Raw genomic sequence first — 14779 nt, 5'->3', positions numbered from 1 at the left:
ACACTGTAGCACTTTACTTCTTTTCCTAACTAACTGGAAAATGGAAAATGGAAAATCGCAACCCCTTCACATCTTTAGGCGCTCGGCAAAAAAATACCCATAAACACGCAAGAGCACGGAAAGTCACCCAGCACCAGCTCATAAGGCAGGCGTAATGGTCACTTGCTGCAGCAAAGTAATCGACAAGTCGAAACCCACAGGGGCGATCTTTTTTGCGAATTTTTTCTGTGCTTCTCAACTCCATCAACTCTGCCAAATCAATCCATTTCACTATTAATTTAAGACGCCCCACAAATTTAATTAAAGATCAAGTAAAATATTGAATGGGGATATGGGCACTGCAACAGTCCCGGAGTTAAAGGAGGACACGGGGAGTGGTTATCTGGGTCTGAAAGACAGTTCAGGTGGCGGCCGAAAAACGTGCGTTTTGTTGATAAATTCAAGTGGATCTTGGAAAACCACGCTGTTTCTGTTTCTTCCTTAAATTCCTAATTTCCTGCTCCTAGCAAAATGATTCAAACAAAGAAGCGCTCGATCTCCGCTTCGGAAAGCCACGGAGAGGGTTCCGGGAGTAAGAAACCGGTTAAAAAGTTCAAGAAGTTGGAGGTCAGCAACAAACCGGCAGGAAAGTTTCAGAAGACAACCGCTGCGGCAAACGGAAAACCGGGCGACAAATCGGACAAGAAGGTGTTTGTGGCCAACACGCCGGAATCGAAGAAGGAGTACTGGAATGGTTTGAAGGCAAAACAGAAGGAGCTCCGCCAGCAGCGGCGCCAGAACAAGTCGAAGGAACTGTACGAGCTGAGCGTTAGCGCCAAGAAGGTCTATGAAAAGCTGAAGCGCAAAAATGCAGAAAACAAGGACGAGCTCGTGCAGAAGCTGCACGACATGCTGGGGAAGGAGAATGCATACACCAAGATCGCCACTTCACACGACACGGCCCGGGTCATACAGTGTATGATCAAGAACGCCTCCGAGGGTGTGTGCGATCAGATCGCCGACAGTCTGCTGCCGAAGGTGTTCGATTTGGCCACTTCCAAGTATGGCCATCACTGTGTCACGAGCTTGTTCAAGCATGGATCCAAGCAGCTGTGGCAGCGTGTGGTCGACGCGATCACTAAACACGTCGTCAAGATGGTAAACCATGCGTTTTCCGGGGCGATCGTCGATGCGACGTACAACGAGTACGCCACCAACGATCAGCGCAAGTTCATGCGGCAAGCCTTCTACTCCGAGCTGTACCTTCTCGAGAAAGACCGCACCATCCAGACGATGAAGGATTGCTGGAAGACCAATGGGTACATGAAGAAGAGCGTGCTCACGACAGTGAAGGGCCATCTGGTGCAGGCCGCCAACAAGAAGCTAACGGACAACAGCTTGATCCATGCGCTGCTGGCGGAATTCCTACAGGAAGCGGCTGATGTCGAGCGGTCAGAGGTTATCGAGCTCTACCTGCCGCTGTTGGCTTCGATTTCCAGCACGAAGGACGGTACGGAAGCGGCCATCTTCTGCTTCGTCAACTCGGTAGTTAAGGATCGTCGAGCAGCACTTAAAGCCATGAAACCTTACGTTGAAAAACTGGCCATCCATGAGCACGGTCATCGGCTGATCATGTGTGTGCTGAACTGCTACGACGATACGGTGATTCTCGGAAAACAGATTGTTGGACCGATCTTGGAACAGATAGAAACGATCGTCGGGAGTGGCGATTGGGGAAGGAAAGTGGTCGGTTGGATCTTTTCACCCGCCGATAAGCAGCTGCTGCATCCGACACAGATCGATCTGCTCGACAGCTACCTGGAGCACAGCAAAAAGGACAAGGATGTGCGCCGGAAGGAAGTACTCACGGCGGCAGCGGAGGGTTTCTGCAGACAGGTGGAAAAGAATGCCAGCTTTTGGTTACGTGGTGGCCATACTGCACTCCTCACAGCGGTCATTCTGAAGAGCTGTACGTTGTTGCCATGCGGAAATCCGTATCCCCGCCTACTATCCTTTGCACTTTCCCGTCGTTTGTTTTTTCTTTGCAGTTGAAGGAGAACAGTTGGCACGGCTGCATCGTGCGCTGGCCGGCGTTGTTTGTGATCCAGACTGGAAGGTGCACGAAAACGAAATCAATCTTGACGGTTCGGCCCTGTTGGCGAATGTGTCGGACAAAAAACCGAAGAAAACGGAAAAAACAACCGAGCGGAAAGTGAAGAAACTCAAGAAAAGTCCATTTGAGGAAGATAAAGTAAGTAATTTCTATTTATTTCGAATGATGCGAATGCTCTGGGCCGTTACTAACGGTTCGTTGGTTGTTTTAAATCACAGGTTGCTGCCCGTGAAAAATTGTTGGCCGCCAATCCGCTGGTTGGCGGTGTTGAGCATGCTGGTGTGCATATCGCACTTAAGAAGATGATTAAATTGGATCAAGAAAAACGGCAACTGGCAAGCGCGGAAGGCGAAGAGATTTCACAGTTTGGTCAAGCCGTGATCGAAGGACTTCCGGTTGAACAGTTGAAGAGCTGGATTAACCAGAACCGACCGTGCTTTCTGTTGCTGCTCATATTCGAAAACGCCACACCAGAAGTGCAGCGAACGTTGAAGGCGAAGATCGCAAGCGTAAAGAAGGAACTGAAAATGCAGAAGCACACCGGAGGGAAACTGTTGGTCGAAAAGTTGAACCTTTAGGAAGGTGGAGGGCGAATCGGAATAAATGAAATATTACACAATTCAGCGATGAGGCGATTGAGTTGCATTTATGGTTTTTGGCTAACTCCTCAAACTGGCGGAATGCTGGCGTGATGGCTCTACTTTAACCGAAGAATCAAATGAACACCGGAATCGGTATCGACAATGTCGGACATTTCGCCCACCTTCAAGGCAAAGGCGGCTTCTTCGAAGGGTAGCTGCATCATCCCCCGCTTGAACATGCCTAAATCCCCTCCCCGTTTTGCGGAGCTGCAATCCGAATAACGTTGGGCCAGCTCCTGCAGAGTTGTCTCGTTCGATTGAATCTTCTTGCGATAGCCTTCGAGTATCTCCAAAGCTTCGTCCTTGCTGCGGGTGATGTTGTCTTCGCGCCACGAGCTGGCCCTTCGCGATTTGTTGTGCTTCACGAGTAGATGTGCGCACTGCACTTCCGACGGTTCCTGCGAGAGGGGAGTACCGAGTAAAGCACCGGATAGCAGAGCAGAGCTCCAGCACCCACACTTACCGAGGAGTTGGCCGGTTCTGCGGGAGAGGTGGGCGGATCCCACTGAGACTCTTTAGTGTAGATGTTTAAATAATAAGTCATTCCTGGATAAGACAAGAATCGAGACCAATTAGAGCTGAGCATCTCGCTGGCACACCCCGAATAATGCAACTTACCGGTGGAGCGGCTTGTGCGCTTTTCCCATCCTTCCGGGACGTTTTCCTGGCCGTCAGACATGGTACTTTTGAGGAACGAAAATATTCGGTCTTCTTTAGTGCTGGCAATAACAGAAGTAGTTCCTGAACCGGAAAAAACCACAGCAAAGGCCAGAAACACACAATCACGGAGAATCGCAGAATCAGAACTTTTCCTCAACGCGCTTTTGCAACAACAACGATCCCGATCAGCCAAAACGGTGTTCGAATTGAAGAAATTTTCGAACAACGCTGACAGCAAAGGCCTCAACTTTTTTGTGGCACACAAAACATGAACTCCGGTTGTCAACAATAAAACCCAATATGGCAGCGGAAAAAATTCACTTGCTTCTTTAATACACTTTGGCTACACGGACACGAAACTCGCGTTCGAGGCAGGAAAAAGGTAAAAGCAAATTCAAAAGCTAAAGAACACGGAAAGGTGTGGTAAACCCGTGCAGTTTTGGTAATTTTTGTTCCGTGAAAACGTGGAAGTTGTAGGTTTGTGGCTGAAACGCACGACGATATGAAATTGCGGGATACTCCGGGAGAGAAATAGGGGTCGCGCTGGACGGTAGTGCAAAATCGGGCTGTGTTGTGCGGGGGGTGTGCGCAGGTTGACGAGACAAGTGTGAATAGGAAGGAAAATCGGGTGGGTGTTGTCAATGTTTGGCGGATCCGTGCGGTGGTGAAGGGAAATGAAAAGATTTTCCTGCACCAGACAGGGCTCGCTTGTATGTAGCAGGTTTTGCAGACAAGAAACTGTTATCCGACGGGGGGGTTCATGCGTAGATACCAGGAATGTTGAATGAAAAACCCGTCCTACTATGTTAAGATTTGTTTATTATCAATTCACTGTGCTTTAAGCATTTTTGTGGCTATGATTGCTTTAAAATGGGGCTTCTTTAGGAAGTTGTGGCACATTTACCCATCTCTATTTCATCATTGCAGTTTTTCCGCTTTGCTGCAATCGTCGGTCGTAGCCGAGGTGCACGAATCCCATCCTGCTACCGCCTTGAGTGCAAACTTTCGAGCGTGCGGTGGGAGGCGATGATCCGTTATCATCGCGCAGTGATGGGAGGAGGTATCGCGGCAAGCAGAGTAGCCGAGTGAGCCAGACGGATCATCGAGCCTCGGTCCACCGATCGTCGCAGAAGCTGCACCACGGTCTCCATCTGGAGCAAAAGACGAAAGAGAAAGCTCCCCCCTCATGATCACGCAGCTGCGTATGTTTGATAGAGAAAAGCGAACGAGCAGCGATTGTGCCGAGAAGTATTGAGCTGTGTGCAACCTGTGCAATGGTGTGGTGTGAAAGGTGGAAAAATATTGAAAAAATCAGCTGTGCGCTGCGTGTGTGGTGATCGTCATCGTCGGATAGCGTCTTGTGTTCATGTGTGCCACTGCGTGTGCTTACGTGTGCAAGCAAACCGTGTGTTAGTCATCGATCGATCGTCGGCGAAGAGCAGCGAAGGTGATGATCGCGGGTGTACTACTCCGAAACGCGGATTGATCGTAGGCGCGCTTGGTTAAGGGGTTGGAGGAACAGAAGTGAAAAAGAAAGAAAAGAGCGCCATCCGGCCCCACTGATACCGCTGTTACTACACTAGTGTCGTCACTGCACCAACACTACGTCCTCCCAGACTACTACCACTACTACGAACGGAGTGTGAAAGGAACGGAGTCGTGGCAGAGTTTCACTTCGTTGGGGCAAAACAAAATTCGATGGAATGTGCGGCAGACTGTAGCAACGGAATTTTGATCTTCTTCGGATCTTACAGGTACGTATCGCGTTTGCACAAAATCTTCATTGAGCCGGGCCTTTCTCAAACTCCTTCGTCTATCGTTCATTGCAAAATTGCAATTGATTTCGCCAAAGCTCAAAAATACATTGCCAAACTTCAGTTTTACAGAAGAACCAAGCTCCAATACGCTTGTTCAATATCGTTCTGCTTGATTGCTGGTGAAGGTCGGAAATCAACTTCACCAACGCCACACACGCCACAACAAAGAAGGCCGCGAGGCTCGTGGCGGGGTCTTAGTAATTCAAGTCTTTTATATGGCGGATTTTTTTTACCTATTGTTTACTAACTGGGTTTATCTAAGTTATTTTAACAGTTGTAAGATCAGATCGAATGTGTCGCTAGTGTTTAATTTTTGCAAACCCCCCCTCAAAAACGACTGGTGATGCAGATCCTTTCATATGAGCAAAGTGAGCGTTAGCAATGAGGAGAAATTTAATAAATAAAATATCCGCGCGATGCAGGTAATAGCTCCTGCTCGAAATCGCGGAAAATGTTTTTAATTCATCATATTAATTTCCTGCGATTTGACAAACGCTTAAACTATTGGTCGATTGCATGAGGGGGAAATTAAAGGAAAACAGATCAAACATTCCGCCATAGCAACGGCGGAGTTTAGAAAACATGGTTTGAAATGCGTTTATTTGGTGGCGAAGAGAGCGAGAGTGTCCAGCAGCGCTGGGTTTCGCTTTTTTTTTCTGTTGTCACATCAGTTTCTTGCAAGTATTGATGATTTACAACAACGAAAATATAACATTACTCAAAATGATACTGTGTAGCTCAGGAGCGATTTGCAGAATCCTTTTCTTGACATACCAAATTGCTAGTGGTTTGGCAAACATACCAACAACCCCTAACCACATTAGATGCTCAGGAAGCTGTAGCAACATTTAGGTGCTTATTCTGTAACTTTCGATTACGATGGCCTCAGGCGTTCGATTCATTTGGTTCATTTTGTGTTCATTTGGTGTTCACGATCGCCTGCATGTCGAGTGCATTTTTGTGGTCGACAGCTGGCGTTCCGTTTACATCGAGCATCGAGCATCTGAAAAACAGTTATAGCGTCCTGATTGTGCATCAATAATTTCTTTCTGCTAATCGTATACTATTATTACAAAGGTTAAGTCGTTTTAATACCGAAAAAAACAAGTTAATTAACAGTTTTTTTACTTCAAACTGTCATTTTGAATTGTTTATTGTTTTCGAAACGTTTCGAAATTCGCATGAATCATTGAACGCCTGAGGCCATCGTAATCGAAAGTTACAGAATAAGCACCTTATAGTCGCTTCTTTGTGTGATATATTATACAGAAGCGATAAAATGCGCTTATCTGTGGTTCTCTGTGTTGTCGGTCCTGTTTGCTATGGTTAGCTGCAGATCGTTGCCAGAAAACCTAAAAGAGTGGATACATACTGGATGTCTTACATTCATGTTAAATATTTTCGAATATCTTAAATCCAATTGTAAACCTTCCTTGCTGTTGAATGCTAGTAGATTTGAATGTTTTTGGAATAATTATAGTGTACTGAAACTGCGAAGCCAGAAAGCCGCCGGGTAACTATTTTTTTTCGTGCTTGTTTACGCTGCAGTTTAGTCAATAAAACAACCCCCCATTAGTCGTTCTCAGCGAAGAGCATCAACTAAAAGTAGGTGATATTCCCTTGCCTTAGTTATTTATGCCTCTCTGCAGTTGCAGCATGGCTCCAGCTCCTTAGGTAACCGGTAAACATCATCTTCACTCGGTCTCGGTGAGTCTAGCCCACCAAATTGATTGGAAATGAAGAAACGGTGGCATAGTTGTTGTTACCGCATCTTGTAAACTTGGGCGGCATGTATTCCTATAAGATGAACAAACAGTAAACAGTCGTTTGTTTGGAACACCGTGAATCACGTCTTGTTCGTCTAGTAACTTACGTTGTCATGGCTCCGGGTTGCTTTGAGGTCGTTGTACTTTAAAAATACGATATAGGGTTTTCAAGTGTTTCGAACGCGTTAAAAAGCGCTTTTCCGAAGCTTATTCCACCCCCGAGTTTCTGGTTTTGGGTCCATTGAAGGCGCATTTGTGAAACGGTTGACATAGAATACATTAAATGGTGTCTGCCGCTCAGATTTAGAGTGCTTGCAGCTCACTTTTAAGATAACAACTTCCTTCAAACCAGATACACCTTCTACATCATCATTACTAGAGACGCTATATCGCAATTGAAATATAGGTTTCCCAATGTTCTCCCAAACTCCCAATGTTCTATCGATTAGGAGCGATAAAAAAAACCGCTGGAACAAAGAAACTACTCTACCGTCGATCGACGGGAGCACTATGTACCTTATTTATTAAACAAAATTTCCTTACATAATGGCATCAGCGTGCTGGAGTCCTAGGTGAACGCCGAGGTCCTTGCTTTTCCGCATGCATCATCTGTCGTCCACGATGAAATTAGAGGAGCCCGTTTTGGTCTGGAAAAAAGCTATTATTTGGGTCAATATTTATATGTTGGAATGTTATACGGGAAAGGCTCATGCGAAGAACAGTTCTGAGTTACTCAAATGTGCGGTCACAGGTATCGGTGAAGCTTTGGCTTCGAGGAGGCTTGAGAAACTATTCATACGCTTGTTCAGACAAACTGGGATTGGGAAAACGGATGCTCAAAGCAGAACATTGCCACTGGTGGTGCCGGTGGTGGCAGACACGATTCCCTCCAATGATTCCCCATTCGTAGTTCGTACACCATCCACTAATGAATCGATCGATCGATTTAAAGTGTTTTTAAAGTGTTTTAGTGCTAGATAGCAGCTCTAGCAGTGAGTTTTAGAAGTGTCTCGGCACTGCTTGAATGGCTCGTGCGTTCGCCTGGCCTTAGGCAGACCCTCGAGTACGCAGATGTTAGTCGCTCGATGAAGTGGTGGGGGGTTGGCTATCCGTATCGTATATATCGGACATCGTATGCGCGCACATGTGTCTGATAATGGTTATCTGCTGAAGTGCGTTTCTCAATCATTGATTCCGTATACTAGTGTATAACTGCTCCAGCCTTTCGGTGCAGCATCAGCAGTCTTCTGTGGCGCTGTGAATTGATGATGTCCTCTCCTGGCGCTGCCTTTTGTAGCTTTTTCATCATCCCTCAGCTCATCATCCAAAATGTCTGGTCTGTGCACACTGTTGGAAAAGGGTGCAACAATTAGGGAGCAGCACGACGATGCGCAGAGAGAGCCCTACTTTCCGCGATTTCTTCCGGTACTTAACATCGGAGATTGCCTTACCCCGCCCAGTTTTCCCACGGAACTAGGGCGAGGGTTTTTGACTGTATGGTAAATTGACGAGACTCCCCACATCACATCACTACTCGCATGCTCCATGATCGTCGTCGTCGTGCTATGGGTTTCGGCGGGAAATAGGAGAATTTGCTGAAGAATTCGTTTCGTTGGGAGTGGATTTCAGATCCCGAAAATTGCACTTTTTGCTATAGCGCGTACGTAGTGTACGTTCATTATGGCTTGCTTGTAGTCGCTGTAACGGTTCTTCCTCGTTTGTGGGCGTCTTCTGGGGGAGCAATTGTCCGTCCCGGGGCTTCACTGTCGACCGTTGCTTCCGTAGTTCCACGAGTCGTTGTGGAATTCCCGATCTGATTTCAACAAACCGAATAAAAGGTTATTGTGTCGTGATAAAACCTTTAAAGAAATTGCAATGAAAAATTAATACCCTGCAATCGACAACGCACACGCATTCGGATCGTGATTAAGCCCGTTTGAGCACGTGGCACTTTAGCTTGGGCAAAGTGGATCCATCGCTCGTGTTATGGTTTGTAACCGAGCAGTTCCAACAAAATATATAACCCAACCAAAAACCTTATCGTTTGTGTCGTAACACATCTGTGATATCACATCTCGTTACTGCTCCGGCCACCACAGTGGTGTGGTGCCACGCCTCTAGATATCCGTTGCCCACACTTAGCTTCAACTGTTTGACCCAATTTATGTTGCTCAAGCTTATGAGTTTGAGTTGTCAAACTTCGATCGTTGCGTACCGTTCAAACGTGTGCACCGACTGAGGTGATGGTGCGTACTTTTACGCCTTGTTTCACGATCGATGTTTTCGCCGTTATAAGATGACCGAAAAGCAAAACCGGACGAGAAGAAAAAGGATTAAGAAAGAAGAATTCACTCACGGATTGCTTTTTGCATCGGCGGATTGGTAGTTTTTTTTTACAAAGAGAGAGGCTACAGCAAACATCAGCTCCTACTTCCCGTGTGTCCGGATCACCAGCTTCGCGTTAGACGATGACGTTGCATTGAGACGATGCTATGCTAATTACCCAGGTGGTAGTGCAAATGTTTTGAGGGCATACACACTATTAGCGATTAGCGCTGTGGAATAGAGATATCAAGAGAACAACATCTTATTTCATGATGCATGGTTTCATGAACATGCTGCATTGCATATTTTCCTCATAAAACTATGTCGCTAACGGTATGCTTATTTAAAGAAAAAGCTGGTTAATTATGACTTGTCTTAGAATCGTGACCAGAATCGTTGTATGGTTCATACTAATCGATTTTGGTTACTTATTATAGAATTGCAAGCGAAATTACTGTTCGGAATTTTGTCATTCAAGTTCGTTGATGCGAATAATTTATCGGATTCGTCAACCTCTGTTCTGAAGCAAAAAACAAAGAACTATATTTAAAGTGACATCGACTGCTAGTATTTAATAGTGGAACGTATTGTATTGTTGTGTAGAAACCCAGTTCTTTTCTTGAAATGGCTCGCTTTGTACTGGTTCATGGTGGGTACCTTCGTTACTACTTCGATATATGCTACCCTGGAAATGTTCTAGCACCATAACCTGTATAGGCAGCAGGTGGGTTGATGACTGTCGATCCTCCCACAGACAAGATAAAGATAGACATGGAGAACTTCCGTTTGGAGAGTACCAAGAAGCAAAATAATATTACCTTCGTGCATGTTGTTTGTCGACCCGTTTTTTTCTTTAAAGGCTAATCATTGTTCTGGATATCGCTATTGGAGACTGTGGTATAAATGTGATCGATTCACTTAGTGGAAGCACACACAGTTGTTGGTAGAGTGTTCTGCTTCATATAAACCCTACATTATATGATGCCTCTATTTTAGCAACGTCAAAAGAAAGCGTTTGTTGTTGCAAACGTATTATCAAGCATGTATGAAACGATAAGCTTGAGTGGTTTTTTCTTCATCCATTTCATTCACTGTTTCTCCTTAAACAGATGCTGCTATCATTATGTAAGAACTGTTCTTTAATGTAAATTGATCTACTCCAGATCAATGCCATGTAGAATGTTTTGGCATATGTGTTGAGTGTATTTTGTATTATATCATGTAGGCTTCATCTTTTCCATTAGTTAATAAAAAATATACAGAATAAAATACTTCATGCGATTCAAGAAACACACTGATAAACACATGGATGCATTGAAAGTATTGATCAAGTCTATTACCAGTCTCTTGGTATTATCTCTTGACATCGGTGTAACAATTGTAACTCTAATGCATTTCGAATTTCCTTCGCAGCATGTTTTCAAACATGAAACGCACACGAGGTACAAATGAATCATTATTCTGCCTTGCAATGCCCTTACAGACTCATACTTGAGCCACTAACGTCTGGCCTGGTAATTAAGGGAACGTCTACAATGTTCTTGCGCCTCTTGTAGAGTAGAGCCTCTTGAGAGCTTCCTTTTACAATGGTGCTTGTTTGTTCTGGTTGGTTGTTGCGACACCTTGCGCACTCCATTTCACATCGACAGAACATTGATAAGCCAAAGGTAGCTATCAGTCCCATTTGAGCAATAATACTGGCACTGCACGATTCAAGGTGGCTTAAGGAGGGAGAAATTTTACCAGCAATCGTTAGAATGCGCCATAAAAGCGTGTGTGTTCGTCGTACTCCTTCCGTCGTGACTGTCTTTTGGTTCGAGAGAGCTCTATTTTTATGGTTTTAGAACATTATAACGACGATGTACATAGGCGAGGCTTAACCTCGCCCAACATATGGTGTCAAGGAGTTCAATGAATAAAAAAATTATATATTAATGGCCTTCGGCAATGCTTAAATGACTGTAGTAGACCGAAAGAGGAAGGAGCACCATGAGGAACAGTCGTCACCCCAGAAAACACCCCAACGTGACGATGTGGTTCTACCGAAACCGCGGGTGACATAGAAACCTGACTGTGACATCATTTTGTGTGGGATAGAGCACCCAAAGCGCAGCGGTTGTCCAGGTTTGGGAGTTAATTTTATTTCTCTAGCCTCGCCCAGTGTTTGGGTCAAGGTATTAGCTGTACAAATATGCAACTACATTGCTGGCGCTTCGTGACTCCTGCTAATGGGAATAATTGAGGTTTAATGATTCTCCCCCATGCACTGAAATAATGACAAACGAGGGAAAGTAACCATATGAAAGAAAAGGATACTGTCTATTCAATTGTATTGCTATGAATTTTCGGTTTCTTTGAATCCATATTAGTTTGAATCCATATTACAGGGAGCTTGTGGCCACAAAGAACAACGTCTCGAATCGATACCATTGATACGGCGTTAGAAATACGTTTTGTAAAGGAATGGGTATTTGTTGTTGTGGGGTGGATGCTTAAAATGCGACACATAGATAACCGATGTTAGTGAATAGCTGCAGGTGGTTCTGTATGCGACAAAAACCCTGGCTTGGCAACTCCAAATTTATAAACAGCAGAAAGTTTGTGTCGTATATCGTAGCTGTTTTGTTACCATTTTCGCCATTCATGCAACACGATCGATCCACTATCCTTTTCGTAGAGATAGGAGATCGCTACGTGGCGATCATAGTGCTTGTGGGATTTGGTCTCAGGAGGCGAGTAATGGTAATCATTTAATTTATTCTGATACTCACTGGGAACTTGGGTGCTCATTAGGCGAAGCAGAGGCAGTAACGGGTTCAGTTTTATCAGAATTCTTTATCCAAAAAGTGAAACGGAATCGATTTGTAACAAGAGTGTTTCAATACATGCTCAGTCCATCCATTTCTTCATTTGAACCATCGCCATGAAAAAAAAGAGTTTAAATTATGATTGTTATTGCAGAAATTAGTATGGTTCCTGCAATATTTAGTAGAGTTCTGCTACTGATTCTACTCCGATTCTAGCGCGCACTGTATGCCCTTTCCGCAGAGTTGTTCGGTAGTGTTGGGCTGTATGGAAACATCCAACGCATTAAAACGCGATGGGAAGTAGCTGGAGCGTGTCATACATATTTTTTAACATTGGACCGTCCATACATATGGCCTCTCTGTAGCAGACAGAACGGGGCCCATCGCTAGGGTACCGACCGTGCCCGTGCCATGGCCTTCGTGCAGAACACACTCGACGTGCTGTGCGATGTGCAGAAGAACGCACCTGTTTGTATACCCTTTAATGTATGTTGCCCACTGCACGGTGGAAAACGAAGGGAAAGTGCTGCGACCGTTCGAGAATGGCTGCAAATCGCTCTCGATGATTTGCTAAAAGGTAGAGCTTTGAAAATACATACAGCAGTGGTACGAAAAGATGTAAATCATAGAGATCGTCTGTGCGATACTCAACACTTCCGTTGGATGGTTACGCGTTTATTTAATTAACTTGTGGTTTTATACAAATGATCCCCTAGAGATGAATGTGATGCACCTTTCAATTGATGGAATAAAACCAGAAGGAATGGTGTAGCACATCTGTTTGTGATTTATTCTTTATGAATTTACCCAGAAGAGAATATGACGGAAGAATTGCAATGTTTTACAGGAGTTGATGCGCCAAAGGAGCAATTTCTTGCACGTTGCAAACCTTACAAAACATAACATCTAAAGAACCCGACATCGTACACAAAAAAAGAAGATAAACAACCCAACGATTGCTGGTAGCAGTATATGATGGTGAAGGTAGCATTTTCTTTTTGCTAATTATTTTACGATGCAACGTGGTGTGCCACTCATGCAACCATTCGAGCACGTTCTCTGTCCTAAGAGTAACTGTCAAAGGAAATAGTGAAAAGCAACAGACCGAAACTGGGTAAAGTCTGTATAGTCATCGGATATGTTGTAATCATCCACTGCTTGGTCCCAGTGCGTACCGCGTGTGTTGGAAATGTTGTTAACTTTCTACGTTCACAATCTTTCGTGTTGTTTGTCGTATTGTTTTTCCTTGGTTTGGCTTTGGTATAGTTTTTCATCGTCCAATGTTTAGATTGATATAATCGTTTAATAAGAGATAATATTGATATCTTGATATTTCTTAAAGATGCAGATGCTGTGGAATATGAATTGAATCTAGTTCGAGGTTATTCATCTGATTAACAATTATTTATTCTTAAGAAAATCGTTTTTTTTCGTTCTGTGCTTTAAGCGGTTCTGGTTATCACAAAAATATTCTGCCACGAAAAGCAATTGAATTACACAATAACACGCAAAGCATGAAATTTTCCAATCGTCGCTTCAAGCATCCATGACAATTATATTACTATCTTGGCCTTTTTCTGCATCCCGTGGAGAATTTCCGTTTCGGTGTAATATCTCTTCTGAGCATCGGAGCGGATAGTTTTCATTTTTTCTTCCTCCATTTAGCGTTATCATTAGCCCGGTTAGATAGCATGAAACGCGCAGCTAGAAACGAATTATAATAGGTCTGGCCGCACCCAGCTGAAATGAAATTGAAACGTTGATGGATTTATCCTGGGGCTGATGTTTTGTCCGGTCTTGTTATGGTGGCTTACGTGTGCAAACAAATAAACTATATAGTGAAGAAGATTAATTTACATAGCAGATACGATACGTTGGTTTTCATCGTGAAACAAATATCACCGAAAAGGTCATAAAGTGTTTTTGGAGGTCTTGCTATTGGAGCGGATTTGATGATTATCCACTGCAGATGAATGATATGGCTTTTTATATCATTGTTCAAAATGCTTGTATGATGTGGTGATCACCTTATAGCGTGTGTAAAAGTGGTTTATGTTGAAGAAATAATGGAAGCAGTAAATATAAAATTACATACTATCGCATCGCTACGTTGCAAGCAAAGCAAGAAAGAAATGAAGTAAAAACCAAATCAAAACAAAACTCACAAGAGCAGAAGAACAACAGCAAGGAGTTATGCACGGTTCACCTGATACTGATCCATTTCAATGTTTTGTTCTGCACGATAGGGACATAGAGAGATGCGAAAAAGATGGATAAAACATAGAATATACTCTTGGCAAAGTGAGTGTCTAGTCTGTTAAACCATGTCATCATCAGCTGAAATGCGAGACAGGAAGACCTAGACCTTCATACGGTGTTATCATTAATTAATTCAACGGGAATAATACCGAAGATACCTTAGCAGCAGCGGAAAAGTGATGATATGTGCTGAATTGCATAGTGCACCGAATATGATTGTCGATGCATTTCTTAAACAAACTTTACAATTTGAAGGCAACAAGTTTTACAAATAATATAATTTCTTCGTTGAAATTGGATTGTGCTACAAGAACTCCTTCCAGTTAGCCAGCTTAAGTTTCGAGATAGTTCAGCTTGTTAGCTTAAGTTTCGAGATAGTTCAAATATTGTATTTTTTTGTTTACTATATTTT

At 43.9% G+C, this 14779-nt stretch overlaps 3 protein-coding genes across 11 annotated transcripts in view; 2 read left to right on the top strand and 1 right to left on the bottom strand.

Moving 5' to 3' along the window:
- Positions 1-416: 416 nt before the first annotated feature.
- Positions 417-2715, top strand: LOC126571646 (protein penguin). Its single transcript, XM_050230349.1, has 3 exons — positions 417-1948; positions 2028-2230; positions 2311-2715. Exons 1-3 carry the CDS (start codon positions 511-513, stop codon positions 2668-2670), a joined length of 2001 nt encoding a protein of 666 aa, XP_050086306.1. The 5' UTR covers positions 417-510; the 3' UTR covers positions 2671-2715.
- Positions 2716-2717: 2 nt separating this feature from the next.
- On the bottom strand, positions 2718-3573 carry LOC126571662 (putative peptidyl-prolyl cis-trans isomerase dodo). The gene is made up of 3 exons (XM_050230386.1): positions 3352-3573; positions 3197-3279; positions 2718-3131 (listed from the first exon to the last, which is right to left on the bottom strand). Exons 1-3 carry the CDS (start codon positions 3410-3412, stop codon positions 2790-2792), a joined length of 486 nt encoding a protein of 161 aa, XP_050086343.1. The 5' UTR covers positions 3413-3573; the 3' UTR covers positions 2718-2789.
- Positions 3574-3741: 168 nt separating this feature from the next.
- The window catches only part of LOC126571644 (ecotropic viral integration site 5 ortholog), a 21306-nt gene continuing 10268 nt past the window's right edge, over positions 3742-14779 (top strand). For 3 of the 9 annotated variants that reach the window (XR_007607915.1, XM_050230345.1, XM_050230339.1), the window contains exons 1-2: positions 3903-4021; positions 4321-5147. The gene's annotated coding sequence lies outside the window, so the exon portion shown is untranslated. Of the gene's footprint in view, positions 3871-3901; positions 4022-4320; positions 5148-14779 lie in introns of those variants that run through there. The other 6 variants (XM_050230341.1, XM_050230340.1, XM_050230344.1 and 3 more) reach the window with 6 other exon arrangements.

This window comes from Anopheles aquasalis, chromosome 2, assembly GCF_943734665.1.
Source record: "Anopheles aquasalis chromosome 2, idAnoAquaMG_Q_19, whole genome shotgun sequence".
Taxonomy (NCBI): domain Eukaryota; kingdom Metazoa; phylum Arthropoda; class Insecta; order Diptera; family Culicidae; genus Anopheles; species Anopheles aquasalis.
This window is presented reverse-complemented; position numbering and strand designations above follow the sequence as displayed.

What these genes read in the sequence shown, in the direction of transcription:
- LOC126571646 (XM_050230349.1), top strand. Translation starts at nt 511, where the DNA reads ATGATTCAAACAAAGAAGCGCTCGATCTCCGCTTCGGAAAGCCACGGA. An exon ending in AGCGGTCATTCTGAAGAGCT is followed by an intron (nt 1,949 to 2,027) that starts GTACGTTGTTGC and finishes TTTTCTTTGCAG; the next exon opens with TTGAAGGAGAACAGTTGGCA. An exon ending in GTCCATTTGAGGAAGATAAA is followed by an intron (nt 2,231 to 2,310) that starts GTAAGTAATTTC and finishes TTTAAATCACAG; the next exon opens with GTTGCTGCCCGTGAAAAATT.
- LOC126571662 (XM_050230386.1), bottom strand. Translation starts at nt 3,412, where the DNA reads ATGTCTGACGGCCAGGAAAACGTCCCGGAAGGATGGGAAAAGCGCACA. An exon ending in GCGCACAAGCCGCTCCACCG is followed by an intron (nt 3,280 to 3,351) that starts GTAAGTTGCATT and finishes TGTCTTATCCAG; the next exon opens with GAATGACTTATTATTTAAAC. An exon ending in CAGAACCGGCCAACTCCTCG is followed by an intron (nt 3,132 to 3,196) that starts GTAAGTGTGGGT and finishes CCCCTCTCGCAG; the next exon opens with GAACCGTCGGAAGTGCAGTG.